At 31.5% G+C, this 14,930-nt stretch overlaps 4 protein-coding genes across 5 annotated transcripts in view; 2 read left to right on the top strand and 2 right to left on the bottom strand.

Moving 5' to 3' along the window:
• Positions 1 to 1,799: 1,799 nt before the first annotated feature.
• On the bottom strand, positions 1,800 to 6,765 carry LOC123685248 (beta-alanine-activating enzyme). The gene is made up of 6 exons (XM_045624886.1): positions 6,470 to 6,765; positions 5,908 to 6,228; positions 5,354 to 5,856; positions 4,313 to 5,138; positions 3,939 to 4,251; positions 1,800 to 3,865 (listed from the first exon to the last, which is right to left on the bottom strand). Exons 1-6 carry the CDS (start codon positions 6,637 to 6,639, stop codon positions 3,218 to 3,220), a joined length of 2,781 nt encoding a protein of 926 aa, XP_045480842.1. The 5' UTR covers positions 6,640 to 6,765; the 3' UTR covers positions 1,800 to 3,217.
• A 41-nt stretch (positions 6,766 to 6,806) lies between these two features.
• Positions 6,807 to 8,065, top strand: LOC123685251 (charged multivesicular body protein 2a). Its single transcript, XM_045624892.1, has 3 exons — positions 6,807 to 7,088; positions 7,142 to 7,452; positions 7,586 to 8,065. The coding sequence occupies exons 1-3, from the start codon at positions 6,921 to 6,923 to the stop codon at positions 7,794 to 7,796; spliced, it is 690 nt and encodes a 229-aa protein (XP_045480848.1). The 5' UTR covers positions 6,807 to 6,920; the 3' UTR covers positions 7,797 to 8,065.
• Positions 8,066 to 9,353: 1,288 nt separating this feature from the next.
• On the bottom strand, positions 9,354 to 12,941 carry LOC123684268 (rab GDP dissociation inhibitor alpha). Its single transcript, XM_045623453.1, has 4 exons — positions 12,476 to 12,941; positions 11,871 to 12,225; positions 11,489 to 11,757; positions 9,354 to 10,426 (listed from the first exon to the last, which is right to left on the bottom strand). Exons 1-4 carry the CDS (start codon positions 12,824 to 12,826, stop codon positions 10,070 to 10,072), a joined length of 1,332 nt encoding a protein of 443 aa, XP_045479409.1. The 5' UTR covers positions 12,827 to 12,941; the 3' UTR covers positions 9,354 to 10,069.
• A 289-nt stretch (positions 12,942 to 13,230) lies between these two features.
• Positions 13,231 to 14,930, top strand: part of LOC123683955 (phospholipid-transporting ATPase VD) — a 33,467-nt gene continuing 31,767 nt past the window's right edge. For both annotated transcript variants that reach the window (XM_045622970.1, XM_045622969.1), the window contains exon 1: positions 13,231 to 13,491. The gene's annotated coding sequence lies outside the window, so the exon portion shown is untranslated. The remainder of the gene's footprint in view (positions 13,492 to 14,930) is intronic.

The raw sequence follows: 14,930 nt of genomic DNA, 5'->3' as shown, positions 1-14,930 counted from the left end.
TGTTCCTGATACGAAATTCAGTGTTTAGATGTTATTTTTGTGTTTGAAATGGGTAAATTCGAACGAAAAATCATTCAGTTGGTGTACAAAATTCTGTAACAAGAACATATATGATCGAGGAGGTATATCAGGAACAGGAGTACAATTGAAGAGGCAACACATAAAACGTGATTGTGTATGATTGGTTGCTTAGAGATGATCTGAGACCCGGATACTTCCTTATTCATCATATGTTCCTGATACGAAATTCAGAGTATGGATGCTATTTTCGTGTGTGAAATGGAATTCGAATGAAAAATCATTCATTTGGTCATATGAGATCGAAGAGGTACCTATACCAGGAACTGAGGTATAATTGGGTAGGCAACACACAAAACGTATTCGTGTATGATTGGTTGCTTAGAAAAAATATTTGAGTATAGAAAATAGCGGTTCGAAAAAAAACGGTAATATAACGTTTTGGAAAATAACGGTTTCAAAATATTTGTGCAGATGAATAATAATAATGTTTTATACAACATTTTATGTTAATCGCGTCAACCACAACTATAGGAAATTCAAACAAAATACCGAAAAAAAAGTCCAATATTTCCCTAAGAATAGATCGAACTAGGTTGGAATTTAGTTTTTAAATATGCAAAATAACCACTTAAATTTCCAATACGAGTCGTAAATAAAAATAATTCTCCTGACGTCAGTTTTTTTTCTCAAATTTTATCTGTTTAACATGCTCAAAAATTTGTATAGGAGCAAATTGAAGGAGCAAGGTGAGGTACACAGTTAACACTATCATCCAATATCGTCTTCCGCATGCAATCGTCATAAATTATTTGTTGGCATTTAAGAATACCTATCGAATTCGTGATTGAATAAAAATAATCATACTAAAATATAATTGCCTTCAAGGTTTTCATTCCGCATTCTTCCCATATTTTTAAATCTTTGCACTAAGGAGCAATCATTCTTAAAAAAATTAAATGAATTAATAGTATTGCTTTTGTTTTCTGAGTTCTAGGGCAAGATAATTCCAAATTGAATATTTAGAGGGAATGCTACATTTTTATCTTATGATGGTCATCAGGATTTTTTCCCCACTGGTAGGTACTACTTCCCACAATATCTTGGAAGAATGTGCAAAAATATATCAGGATCTTATTGTTAACGATTTTCTGAGACATTAGTTTCATCCGTAAATATTGATACAAATACGTATTTATTAAAAGCTAACTGTGCTACTACGTATATTCATTCTTCTTCAACTTTTCACTATTATACTACGATTCGGAGTTAATTGTCCGAATTATACGTAATTATAATTTATGTTATTAATATAGTGTCAAGAGATCTATATGGTACGATCAGCTATCCTCGATTCAAGGGTAGGTTTTGCCACCTGTAAACACCCAAAAATCAGCTAATCTCCATGTAAATATAGCCATTATTCTCTGTTCTATAGTTCTATCTTCTATGGTTGCTTTGTCAACAGAATATATCTCTATGTTAGAAAATATATATTCTGTGGATTTGATCATAGAGTCCTGGAATACAGAATAACAGAATTATATATTCTATGGTGATCTGTGCTTGGGACCATAGACCGTGGTCTACTAAGACCATAGAAGTTCTGTCAGTGTAATCAGTACAAAATACTGAATAAATATAAATTTTATTTTTCATTTACTAAATATTAAAATTATGAGGACTTTAATTGTTTTTTATAAATCTTGTAAGGAACTAACGTTTTATGAATTCATCTGATGATAAAATTTCCATTTGCTTTTCTATGCGTCACGATGACATTTCATGCAAATCAATCAAAAATTTATTTTCGTAATGTTTTGATATTTTTATGTTATTATATTCAACATATGCTCAATTTTTGGAAATCTTACAATGTTAGGTGTATATTTCAAATATGTATGCTTATTCATGTTTTTCACTAATATTATCCAAGGACGTGCGCAAAACAATAGTTCTCTATTGATTGAGGGTAATTCTACAAAAACCAATGCAACTGACTTTAATAGTGCTCCTGAAAAACAAATAACTCACCATCCTCGGGAAAATATACCGATTGACTCTACTGTCGAAAGTCCCAGTTCAACTCCTAATACTATAATAGAAATTGGTACCAACAATACTCACTACGTTCTCCCCAAGAAAAATGATGGCACGTCAAGTGTAGCAAAAAAAGGAGTAAATCCCCCCACAACTGTGACAATTATTTCAACAATCGTTACAACTCAATCTTCTCAAGATACTAATTCAAGTGTATCTTCAGTAGATAATTCTACCAAACAAAATAATGAAAGTATGATTTCTACTGTACCTATTAATCATAAGATTATCAATGAATATGGAGAACGATCAAGGAAGTATATAGTTCCAGTTGTAGCAATTGTCTTTTCCTTGCCGATAGTATCTTTAATTTTTTGGGGCACTTACAAGCTGGGGTCAGAATGGTGGCAACATAGACATTATAGAAGAATGGACTTTCTTATTGAAGGCATGTATAACAACTAGACGAATGATAATTTGAAAAGAAGATTGTATTTTGCCAAAATATCATAGGTCTAAGGAAAATATACAGAACAACTTTTTTCAAAGCTGGATTTATCTACAAGAAATGAAATATACAAATTCTTCGTTTCAATGAATCAGAATAGGTTTTAAATAACCAAAAATAAAATTTCGACTGAAAAACCTCTGCTAAATCGTACTATTTTTGTTACAAATTTTATTATTATTGAAATAGACTATACCTATTCAACAAGATAAAATGAGAGAAAGTGCATTTTTATATATGTTATGTGATATTTTATAACTGTATATGAAAAATAAAAGTCTTATGTATCACAAGTATTCCTATACTTATCTCCTATATATTATATTCATTCTTATAAAGCTTAAGATTTCAGGGAAATAACTCGATATCTTCGAAGTAATTTTTATATTCTACAAAAACATTTTAGCAATCTCCTGAAAATCAAGTGAGATCAAAATTTTGATGGAATTTTCTAGGTTTGTAGTATTCTAAAAATAAGAGAAAGTTGAATAGATACAATGAAATGAACATACAAGAGATTTTATTTGTGTATTTCCGTAGTATATTTATATTACATTTTTTACTTTCTGCTTGAATATTTGTCCTTCACAGTCATATTCATTTAATTGAGAGGTGAAATTTTAACTGTGACAAAAACAAATCCATTACTTCCTATTCAAACTCAAAAATTTGTAATCCTAAACAATATAAATTATCGTCTCTACAACCCACATATAATTTGGAATCGTTGAAAATACAAGATGAATAAACCTCACCCGGACACCTCCAATAAGTGAGAATCTTCATATTTTCAAAATTAATCAAATAAAAATCTCCTTTTGAAGTGAAAATCCCAATTAGTACATATTTGTCAATTTCAAAAATAACTGGTGTTGAAGAAATCGAAGACCCCAAATCTAAACTGTTGTCAACATCACAATTGGAGTTGTTATTCATCAATTTACATTTGGATACAATTCCTTTGGTTGATGCAATAATGAAATGATAATTTGAACATTTGATTGAAGAATAAATTTCACCATCCACTTTGGTCTCCGAAAGCTTACTACCCGACTCTATATCGATAAAATAAACATTTCCTATAACGTCACATGATATCAGTTTATTTTCTTTTAAAACAGGTGTACCAAATATCGGATATTTGAGTTTAATTTTCCACAAAATTCCTCCTGTCTCTTCGGAAATTGATAAACAAGAACCAGATAAAGTTGTAACTAAAATTTGTTTCCTTTCCTTATGAAGTATGGGTACTGCAATTATACTCTCTTGAATTAATGTCTTCCAGATGAAACCTCCATTCTGAAAAAACATGTCAAATCAAAATAATAACAAAAATGAATAAATTGATAGTATAATATAAAAATATATTTACTTCAACTTTGATGCAGTGTATGTGTTTATCGTAAGATCCGAACACTATGGCTTTGTCGTTCAAACAAAAACCAGGCTGGCATTTAATTGATTTTTCTGTTTCATAGCTCCAAGCAACACTATAATCCTCCAAATTTATACAGTACAAATTTCCATCGAAGCATCCAAAATAAAGGTAATTCAAACAAGGTGATATAGCAGCTTCACTTCCTAAAGAATCCGGAAATTGTTTAAGGAATTTTGTTTCACCAGTTAAGGCATCCAATATCACAAAAAAATTTGAAAAACTTCCAACTCCAACATAAACTCTCCCACTACAAAGTTATATATTAAAATGAGTAAGATATGATTGCAATAAGTAACTAAATAACTCACTGTCTTTTGAAGATCAATGGGGTAGCATCAACACATCCGAACAAATTGAATTTCCAAACAATTTCAACACCAGCTGGATATTTTGCTCTTTTTGTATCAATTTCAAGGTCTTCGTCTCTGGAAATTTTCCTTTTTTCATTTTCTAAGTTTTGAAAGTTATCAAGAAAATGCATGCAATCTTCTAAACTCCCATTTAATAGTAACGAATGAAACTCTGAAGGTAAATTATACTCCAAAATATCTTTGAGTTCATTTGTTAGCAATATATACAAAATCGAATTTCCTCCAAGATTTTCAAACGTACAATTCTTCAAGTTGGTAATAGTCTTTAAGCTGTGGCCGAGATATTTAGCAATTGTCATAAGGATCACCTCAGATGGTTCTTTTTTCCTTTCTTTTTCATTATTTCTTTTGTAGATTTCAATTAAAGTTCCAATGTCAATTTTTCCATTTTGGGTAACTGGAAATGTAGAAATAAGATCTATGAAATCAGGAAATTCTTCTTTTGATAATAACCGTAGTAGTTTCAGCCTCAATTTGTCTAATATCTTGATTCGATTTCCAAGATCATTCAATGGAATCGAAATGAATAATAATAATTTACAGTCCTCTGCATGCCATACATATTTACAGGTTAGTCCCATTTCATTGAAAATTTTCCTTTCACATTCATACAAAAAAATTTGGTGTCCTAAACGTTTTATTTTACTATCATTTCTGCCAATATACGTTATTCCTTGACTGTTTTTTATAACAAGATCTCCTGTAAATCTCCAATCAACTTTCTTGATCTCATTATTTACGTAACAATGCCTCGTTTTGCTCCCTTAAAAATAGGTGGATGAATATTTATTTTCTCTACAATATTTCAATGGTTCTATTAGTTTTTAAGTTATTAAAAAATATTTGTAATCTGTATAATGAAGCACATTATATAAAATTCTTAAAATATTCAGTTTCAGTCAGAATTTATTGCAGCATTTTGTTAATGTAAAAATATGATGTAAATGTATATTGTTTGTAACATATTGTCATATTTACCTAAGACCAATTCACCAAAACCCTCCTGAACCTCTTTTCCCTCATTACATATTTTTAAGAATGTTTCTTCTAGAGGTTTCCCGATAAATACTTCATTATCATCTTGAACCTCGTAAATAGTAGCCCAACAAGAAATTTCTGTTATTCCGTAAATATTAAAGATTCTCAAGGATCTTTCATATGTTAGGATCTTGGAGGGAAAAGGTTCTCCTCCAAAAACTAAAATCCTCAGTTGGGTTTTCTTTATTATATACTGAATTTGTTTATCTGTCCATCTTGTAAATAAAGAAGGAACAGTCTGAAGAAATGTGATGTTTTTATATTCTTCAGTTTTAGAAAATAATGTTTGGAAAAGTCTCTCCGAGTTCAATTTGACTTCATCTGGAACAATCAATAATGTAGCTTTTGATTCGAAAGCAAGAAAAAGTTCTACTAGAGATGGATCAAATGTTAGTGGAGTGCCATAAAATATCACGTCATCTTTATTTAAGTTGAATATGTTGCTGAAAAGCTCCTTGGTGGTGAAAAATTTATTAAACTTTTTTTTGGCTTACCTAAGATTATTCACATTTTTCTCAATGCAATATGATTCTATTTTAACTAATTTTCTTTTTCCAGTAGTACCAGAGGTAGATAAGATGCATATTAAAGAATCATCTATAGGACATTGTTTTCTCTCAATTTCATTTTTCCATAAAAATATTTCTCCACTTCCTAGAACTATTTTATTTAACAAATGAAAATTTTCAAATGATTCTTCATTGCTCTCAAGGGATACCAGATACTGAATACTTGCTTCTCTGACTAGATCTTCTATTTCTTGCTTCGAATCATTTTTATTTATGGGTATAAATATGTGGCCACAATTTTTAATACTAAAATATTCAATGTTAAAAATTAAATCTTCAAGAAGAAAAAATGGGTTCCGCACGGTTGTCAGAGGTGAATAAACATGTGATAAATAAATACCTTCAAAAAAGCTAGTTGCATGAAAAAATTTCATGAAATGAGTCTCAACATGAATTATTTCAGCAAAAATATCATCTTTAAGTTGAATGCTTTTTCAAAGTACGGAACCCGAAAAGCTAAAAAGGACAATTTTCATTTTTGACTCACCTATGTATTAAAGAAGGTATATATATATTGTGTGTCATAAATATAGCAATATAACTTTTCGTGGGAATATTTTGGTTGAAAAATGTTTCTAAACTCTGGCTATATCTGACAGTATCTTCATAAGATAATATTTGAAGAATTTTCCCTTCACAACACATCATAATACTCATTTTCAGTTATTTTCCGGATACTTTCTGTAGAAAATCCAAAAGAATTCCAAATTCTAAAATGTCACAGATTTATCTTTGGTATTTATTCGCTCATTGTCAACTTGTGTTTTTGTTTACCAATTTTTTTTGCAAACCAGCCAAACTGAAGGTCGTATTTTTGACGTTTCTTGTCAACTCATTAACCAAATACTTATTGGTTGCTGTCAATGCTGTTATTAACTTTGGTATTTTCAGGATTGAAGTCAATTTTCCTTACTTTATAATTCTATAAATTCTCTAAAATGGAGTGGTTATTCGGTAAGAAATTAAGTCCAGAGGAATTATTGCGTAAAAACCAAAGAGCTCTTAACAAGGCAATGAGGGACTTGGACAGGGAGAAACAGAAAATGGAACAACAGGAGAAAAAAATTATAATGGATATCAAAAAATTAGCCAAGGAAGGACAAATGGTATGATTAACCAAAATTACTTTAGAATCAAGGTTTACAGCAAAAATTTTTAGGATGCTGTCAAAATAATGGCAAGAGATCTTGTAAGGACCCGGAGGTATGTTAAGAAGTTCATGTTGATGAAAGCTAATATTCAAGCTGTATCGCTGAAAATTCAGACTCTAAGATCACAAAATACAATGGCTGAAGCAATGAAGGGTGTTACTCGAGCTATGGCTAGTATGAATAGGCAACTTAATTTGCCACAAATTCAAAAAATTCTTCAAGAATTCGAAAAGCAATCTGAAATCATGGACATGAAAGAAGAAGTTATGAATGACGCTATTGATGATGCTATGGAGGATGATGCAGATGAAGAAGAAAGGTATGTAACAAATTAGATTAAATTTTTGTGTATGGTATTCTTTTAATGTGAAGAATACTGATGAAAACATTTTTATTTAGTGTTCAAGCATATGTTTTATATTTACTTCTCAAGCATATATTTTTTCTTTCAGTGATGCTGTTGTGAGTCAAGTTTTAGATGAACTAGGCCTACAACTTACAGATCAACTCTCAAATCTACCAGATGCTGGTGGGGCTATACCTGCAGCTGGTCAAAAACATCATGTCCCGGCAGCAGCAGTGGCAGGTGGAGGTGGTGGAGGCAGTGTTTCAGATATCGATGCCGATTTACAAGCACGATTGGATAATTTGAGAAGAGAGTAGTAGTCAAATATCCAGAGAATATAATGCTTATTTTTTTAACTAACTCGTTCTCCCCAAAAATATTGCTATTTTCAGTGGGTTCAACAAAACTTTAATTTACTCATGCTAAGATGAATTTTATTGATTGAAATGGAATTGATATTCCTTATTTACGTAAATAAAGCCTTGTGGAAGCCACACACCTTATACATTGTGCTTAGAAATAAAAATTTTTACACAAATATTATTTAAGTGAAATGTAAAATAGTGAATATATAATGTTGAAACTTTTTAATTTTTATCATTTCTTGTGGAATCCTCAATAGAATAAATAAAATGTCAAATTTATATTGGGTATTATAAATAATTTTTGGGATTTTTATTGCCACTAGTCAATATAAGTAATTGTGAGCATAAAAAATTTCAATTTGCCTTCTGTTACTACTGTGGTAAGCATTTTTAAAGGTTTCTAGGTCGTAGTTTGTAACTCAATGCTGAATTTCTCATATGTGATTGTGAATGACGGTTCTCTACAGATGTGGTATTTATACTCTCTCCACCGGAGAGGCGGAGCTATGGGGTTTGTCCCCTCCCATTCTGAGAAATATCATTTTTAGATCTATTGCCAGTAATCAGATGGTGTGGACTATTGTCTCTCTGTCTCTTTTGTTAAATAAAAGAAGAAAATAAGTTTTTTGTTAACTTAATAACCAAATACCTATTGGTTACTATCATTAGCTTGGACATGTTTTACTAAAGATTACGATTTAATCCTATAAATTTTCTAAAATGGAGTGGTTATTCGGACCAGTTACATTAACAAAAGAAAAGAATCACCAATACCGCCTAGTTACCAGCAAGAGATCTTACAAAAACGAAATCTCTCAGAAGTGGAAGGGATAATATAATAATAAATGCCATTTATTTCATAATCAAATTTCACAAGTGAAAGCATTGAATCGAAATATCGTCAAAATAATCTGTTTGATACAATTTTTATCTCAAAAATTCTTCTATTGTATATGGTTCTAGTTCCAGAAGAAGGGAGAACAGTTGTTTTTTGAATCTCTTGTAATTTGTTTCTCTTCTTAATGGTATAGGCAACTTGTTGAAGTACCGTATGCAGGAGTATGGATAATATCCATAGCTCCGCCCCCTTCAGTGGAGAAAGCGAATAATCTAACCTATTAACCACGCCTTTAATATTTTTGTATGCTTTCTCATATCCTCAAGAAATTTGTTCCAAATATGTGATGAATGATATTCTATGTGCAAATCAGGAAATCTTGAATTGAGAAGAATGAATTGAGTTTAGTGAAGCAAAAATCTACATGAATATGAAGTCCGCAAGAGCTTGGCTTCAGTGACAGAGTTTTTTTTATGAGCTCTCTTTTGATTGATCTTATTGTGTTCACCTCCATCTCAATTGGTTAACCATCAGTAGAATTGTACCTTTGAACCTGAGAATGTATTCTCTAACCAGCAGACTGCAGATTAATTCCCAAATATTTTCAGTCTCAAGCAGAAGTGCATACTCTGTATCATGGGAAAGTACTGAATTAAATTAATACAACTTTATTCCTTAAATCTGATTTATTGGAACCATCTTACATTTCAATGTGCCTTATCACCAATAGTTTTACTAATAATGAAATCTACTTTAGCATCAAATGGAATTCTGAATGATTTTACTGAATATAGAGTACCAAAGTACATACCAACTTATTGCATGGCTTCAAGCAATTGATTGAGAAACTTGTTACTTGCTAAAGTACATTTACAATAAGAAACATGCACCTAAACATAATGCTAGAAATACATTTTGGAAAAGTAAAAAAAGACTTACAGCCCTGTACGATTCATACTACTTCAATTAAAAATAGGATGTATGCTTTAAACTTGAAATCTTTGTTACACAATTTTTACAAACAATTAGTGGGAATGCATTTTACACCATAGCGAAATTCAAACAAGACAATCGATGTGCTTTTAAAATAACAACTAAATGTATCCATAGACGCAAAATGTTTAAATTAAAACTTGGTAAAGTGCGGTTTGAAACATCCATCAACTGGTGTATCTTTGATCAACAATTTTTTTGGGACAATTATGTATGACTCCAAGCTTGTAGACCCACAACTCAACTTTTTTGTATATTCACAAATCTATTAGCAGGCCCTAACAAGCAGAAGTCATCAAGCACAAATTAAAGTGAACTTTTGCACATATAATAATGCTACATAAGAATTTTTAATATATAATGTATAACTGGAGATTCAAAGAACACGTCCAGTTTATTGTTCCTCATCTTCAAGATCACGTTTGATCTTGGAGAAATCAAACTCTTCACCAGTACCCCTCTTGAAAATGTCAAGCACATCCTGACAAGTGCTCTCAAAGTGACTAGTTGCATCATACGATTGAGATATGAACATTTGTGATTGTAGACCATCATCTGTTGGCTCGTAATAGTCTGAAATTGAAACAAACTTCTGGTGAACAGCTCCCAGAAGGTCTAAACCTGGTTTAATCTCCTGTTCGGGGTTTTCAGTTTCTACAGTTGTTGACACCATGGCGACGAACCAACCTTTAGCAGCTACCTGATGTGTGTACGAGACTAGTGATACGTAGATATCAGAGTTTCGTCCAACCTATAAAGTAGTGAAAAAATTTTTGGTGATAAGATTCTAGTCAATTTGGCAAGTTCAGAAACTTTTTGAACTATAAGTTCAAAAAGTTTTCTGTATAACCAATTATAAATTGATTATACATAAGTTCAAAAATTCAGTATTTCTGCTCTCCTGGTTCCTTTTTGCTCTACAGGGGTGATATACAGAGTTTTTGACTTGTACATATATTTCTGTAGAAGATTCCTGAGGCCAAAAGAAATACTGTTTTCCTTTACCATTTTTTCTGATTCAGCTTGGTTGAAGAAATATAAGCTGTTGAAAATCCATAAAAAATGTGTTTTTCAGTTATATCTAGCAAATGGTTATACCAAATGGAATGATTTTCAGAATATAGTTTTTAATTAATAAAAGTAGGTAAGTTGAACTCTCATTAATGAATATTTGACCATTTTGAAAAAAATATTCTCTATATATTTTCGTATAATACGCTGTTTTCGGGTAATTTATTCCGAAAAAAAATTATCAGTTAAATTAAAAATTGGGTATTTTGGCTAAATGCAACTCTGTTAAAAAAAAAAGCACAGAAATGAATATTTGCTGTGTTGCCACGTCTCAAATTTTGGCATTGAAAATGACGTTATTTGAATAAGCTGCAAGTTTCCAGGGTTGGCACAGCTCATTATGAAAATTCAAAATGGCTATAATTTTTCATCTAGGCAGACCTTTTTCCGAAATTCTTTTTGATTTTTTTTTCTGGTTTTGGTAACGCGGTTAACACGAATTTTCGCAGGAACTCTGAAATTGCTTTACATAATACTGCCAAATTTCATCTCATTTGAAACTACAGTTTGGAAATTAAGAGGAAAACTTGTTTCTAACGGCTAACCGCGGCATTAGAGATTATTGTGTTTACGGACGGACGAACAGAATTGAATTCGACCGCGGTTTTGTCTTCAGAGAGTCAAACCTTGTCGTTTGGGACCACACCTGGCTAAATTCGAAAAATACAGAGATTGTGACGGAATAATATAATGTTAAAAAGCCAATTGATCAATTATAGTAATAAACATTATTGGCACTGACCTGTTTTTGGGGAATGATGATTTGAGTTGAGAGAGCATCTTTAGTGTTTGGAATAGGATGATCCAAAAGACAAATACACCTTATTACTTGCCCCTTCTTCCTTACTCTGTCTGGTACATAGGTGGGATCACAGTAAACTTGCTTGCATCTTGCAATTTCGTTGCCTGATTTTACCCCCACTACTTTTCCTCCTTCACCTACAACTATTTCATCTATCGCCTTGTCCAGCATATATGTACCCCCATAGATGGCAGACAATCTAGCAAAACCTAACAGAAAAATACAATTTTTCCATTATTTTTATAACCTTGTATTTATCGTATGTAAAGTAAAAGCTTTCAAAATTATTACAATGGAAAGTACATGAAATTGTGACACTTACCCTGTGGTAATTCACCTAAGCCATACATGGGATACAGATATGGAGACTTTCCATATCTGGCCAATGAATCAGAATACAGTTTTATACGATTGATGGTTTCTAAAGCTGGTTTATTCAAATAGTCATCATCTCTATATAGAGCTAATGCATGACCTGTGAAGTCTTGAGTATTTTTGTCTAGACCAAACTTAGTATATAGAGCAAGCATATTTTGAGTATTAGGGTCAAAATCTTTCCAAGTCTTGGGGTCTTCATTTTGAAAATCTTGTACATAGATCAAGAAGTTACGGAAGCGTCTTTTTTCAAACATACCCATTAGGTCTGAAGCTAAAGCCTCTTTTTGATCAACAGGGACCTTAGAAGGAAATAAAAAATGTTTTAATTGAGAGCGTCAGTTTTCCTTTTCTATTTGATACAGAAAGGTAATTCATTGACATATTATATAGCTCCAATATTGACATTAAGCTTGTTTAAGAATAATTAACTTGTCTTTCTTTCTCATTTGCCCAATTCACGTCAAAGGAATGAGATTATGACATTTTGACGGAAATAATTTTACAGTTAATTATTCTTATATTTCACGATTGCAAAGAAAACGTCATTACCTTTGCAATTTTGCCTCCCTTATATACATAACTTCCTTCAACAGATTTGAACTCCAAATATCTGGTAACTCCTGTATGGATTAGCAATTTAACCAATGACCCATTTGCCATTAGAAATTTGGGAATGAGATCAACATTCCAATCCCGACCACGTCCATAAGATTCGTCGGGAGCCGGTGCCCCAAATTTAGAAAAGAGTTCCTCAAGAGGACAAATGGAGGCGGATTCTCCCCCGTAATATTTGTTTCGATCGACATGTAATACTTTTTTCCCAGAAACTGAAAGCATTCCACTGATAATACATTCTTTCAAACCGGTACCAAGAACAATGGCGTCGTATTCTTCATCCATATTTCTGATCTAACGGGTTAAATATGCCACAAATTAACTATAACACTTTGTCTTTTTGCGACCTCTGCGTGGTTGGCTCTTTGACGACTCCTATTTCTAATAGGAAAATGACAAGTCAATGAAATGACGTTCGGGGACGGGCGGACGGGATCATGAAAATGTTGCCAACTGCCATAATCCATTTCATAAATTTCCTTATTAATATTGCAATATTTATAAATAATTTTCAATATTTGAACCATTTAGAATGGTGCACGAAAATGTATTCGATCTGAATCTAGTTTTTATCCTTTCAAAGTGGCAGTAAAATATTTGACTGATGATATTATCGTAGTTCTGATAAAACAATCGATTTAGTTCAGTTGGATCAGTGCTGTCATTGCATTCTGACAAATCTGACACTGACAGTTTCTGAATTCCTCAATCCACATTACTCGTTTCTTGTTTGGTGTTATAATATCGTGCTACTCCCTGCCTTTACTAGTATTTTCCTCGAGCTTTGTGTTTTGAATCGGGGTAACGTTTTATCTCGATGTGTAGCTCGCAGTGTGGTGGTTATACTTTTGCTAGAAATGTTTTTCTGAGAAGTCTAGGTTGGTGTGAATGTTTCAATTCAATTTGGATAGAGAATTGTGCCTGAAATCTCGAGGATTATGAGACATAAGGTGAGTCGGAGATTGTAATAACGGAGCAAGTATTTTTCGAACTGTTTTGCACTCTTAAAGGTCAAGAATGAATCTCAGGTAATTCTAGAGCAATCTGTGTTTAATAGTTAATGAATTATAGTCCGTTGAACCCTTCTACGGGATCAAATCCTCATTGGCCGAAAATAATATTATCAATTTACTACTATTATGATCAAGTAGTAAAATTAATTACATAGATTGAACTGATTTCAAACCAGATTTGCCCAGACCATTATAAAATCTTTTTACTGAGCGAACGTTTTTAATTTTGCAGACTACATAGTTGTTTTCATTTCATTTTGACCTCATTAGAATATTCGGAAATAAGTATACATACCCTATTACTGATACCTACTCTTAAGATGGGAATTGTTATTTTATTTTGTTGATTTTCATTCTTTTGAACCGATGTTTGGTAAACAATCAATTCTGGTAAACATTTGATACCCTCATGTACAGTTATGCCCATATTTTAGCCATAATATTATTCAATGCAGAATGTAAAACGGTACAATAAAGATCTAAATTATGTATATAAAGATATTTCTTATTTTTGTTTTAGAAATAAATTTTGAAAAATTTTATCGTCATCTTAAAATATAATCAAGATCCAAATAAATGAGAATACTTAAAGTTAATAATTTAATGTTTTCGGGCTGCCATGAAGTACCAAGTGTTTTTTTAATTGAAAACGAAATTTCTAATTTGTACATTCATAAATTTTAAGCACATCTTTCAAAAATGGGTTGGATTTATTGTTCTTAAAAACGAACAAGAAAAAACTAAAAGCCCGCTATTAGGTTCAACCATTCTGCAGTTTATTATTAGAAATAATAAATCACAATCCTTCCGCCTTTCTTAATCTCCCAAAGCTTTTCTTTTAAGATCAGTTTTCAATATTATTCCATTAGTTTCAAACGATATAGAAACTCAAATAGTTTCACGATATTTCGAATTTCGATTATTTTATTACAAGGAAAATGAACATTTTTTCCTCCATAGATTCTAAACTTTTATTTTTAAGAATAACAAATATGGTTTCATCTTCATTTTCAATTACTGTATTTTTGTTGTGGCAACTATCAATTGTTGCAAGCCTCTTTCATAATATGAAAAAAAGAATAGTCAGTAATTAATTTAGATAAGTACAGTTAGCTGATAATTATAACAATGAATTTGAAGATGAGACTCTAACGTCAGTTGAACAATTATAAGTAATTTTCGAAGTCCATTCGCCTTTGGACAGATTAGGAAGGCTATTATATGTAATTATTAGTTATGTAGGTATCTAGCAAGAATAGATTGTCAAATGGTTTGTTGAATGGACAAATGCTTTGTGCCCTAAATTCCATTTCAGTTATGACAAAGGCTGGTTTGCATCCGCGCGTGGATATTTTCTTCAATCCATCTTTTGCATC

This window comes from Harmonia axyridis, chromosome 7 (genome assembly GCF_914767665.1).
Source record: "Harmonia axyridis chromosome 7, icHarAxyr1.1, whole genome shotgun sequence".
NCBI lineage: Eukaryota > Metazoa > Arthropoda > Insecta > Coleoptera > Coccinellidae > Harmonia > Harmonia axyridis.
This window is presented reverse-complemented; position numbering and strand designations above follow the sequence as displayed.

Excerpts from the sequence above, each read along its gene's own strand:
- LOC123685248 (XM_045624886.1), bottom strand. The coding sequence starts at position 6,639 with ATGAGTATTATGATGTGTTGTGAAGGGAAAATTCTTCAAATATTATCT. Across the intron at positions 6,229-6,469 it reads ATACCTTCTTTAATACATAG|TATTAAAAATTGTGGCCACA; the intron begins GTGAGTCAAAAA and ends TGAATATTTTAG. Across the intron at positions 5,857-5,907 it reads AAAAATGTGAATAATCTTAG|CAACATATTCAACTTAAATA; the intron begins GTAAGCCAAAAA and ends GGAGCTTTTCAG.
- LOC123685251 (XM_045624892.1), top strand. The coding sequence starts at position 6,921 with ATGGAGTGGTTATTCGGTAAGAAATTAAGTCCAGAGGAATTATTGCGT. Across the intron at positions 7,089-7,141 it reads TAGCCAAGGAAGGACAAATG|GATGCTGTCAAAATAATGGC; the intron begins GTATGATTAACC and ends AAAAATTTTTAG. Across the intron at positions 7,453-7,585 it reads GATGCAGATGAAGAAGAAAG|TGATGCTGTTGTGAGTCAAG; the intron begins GTATGTAACAAA and ends TTTTTCTTTCAG.
- LOC123684268 (XM_045623453.1), bottom strand. The coding sequence starts at position 12,826 with ATGGATGAAGAATACGACGCCATTGTTCTTGGTACCGGTTTGAAAGAA. Across the intron at positions 12,226-12,475 it reads AGGGAGGCAAAATTGCAAAG|GTCCCTGTTGATCAAAAAGA; the intron begins GTAATGACGTTT and ends TTTCCTTCTAAG. Across the intron at positions 10,427-11,488 it reads TCATCATTCCCCAAAAACAG|GTTGGACGAAACTCTGATAT; the intron begins GTCAGTGCCAAT and ends ACTACTTTATAG.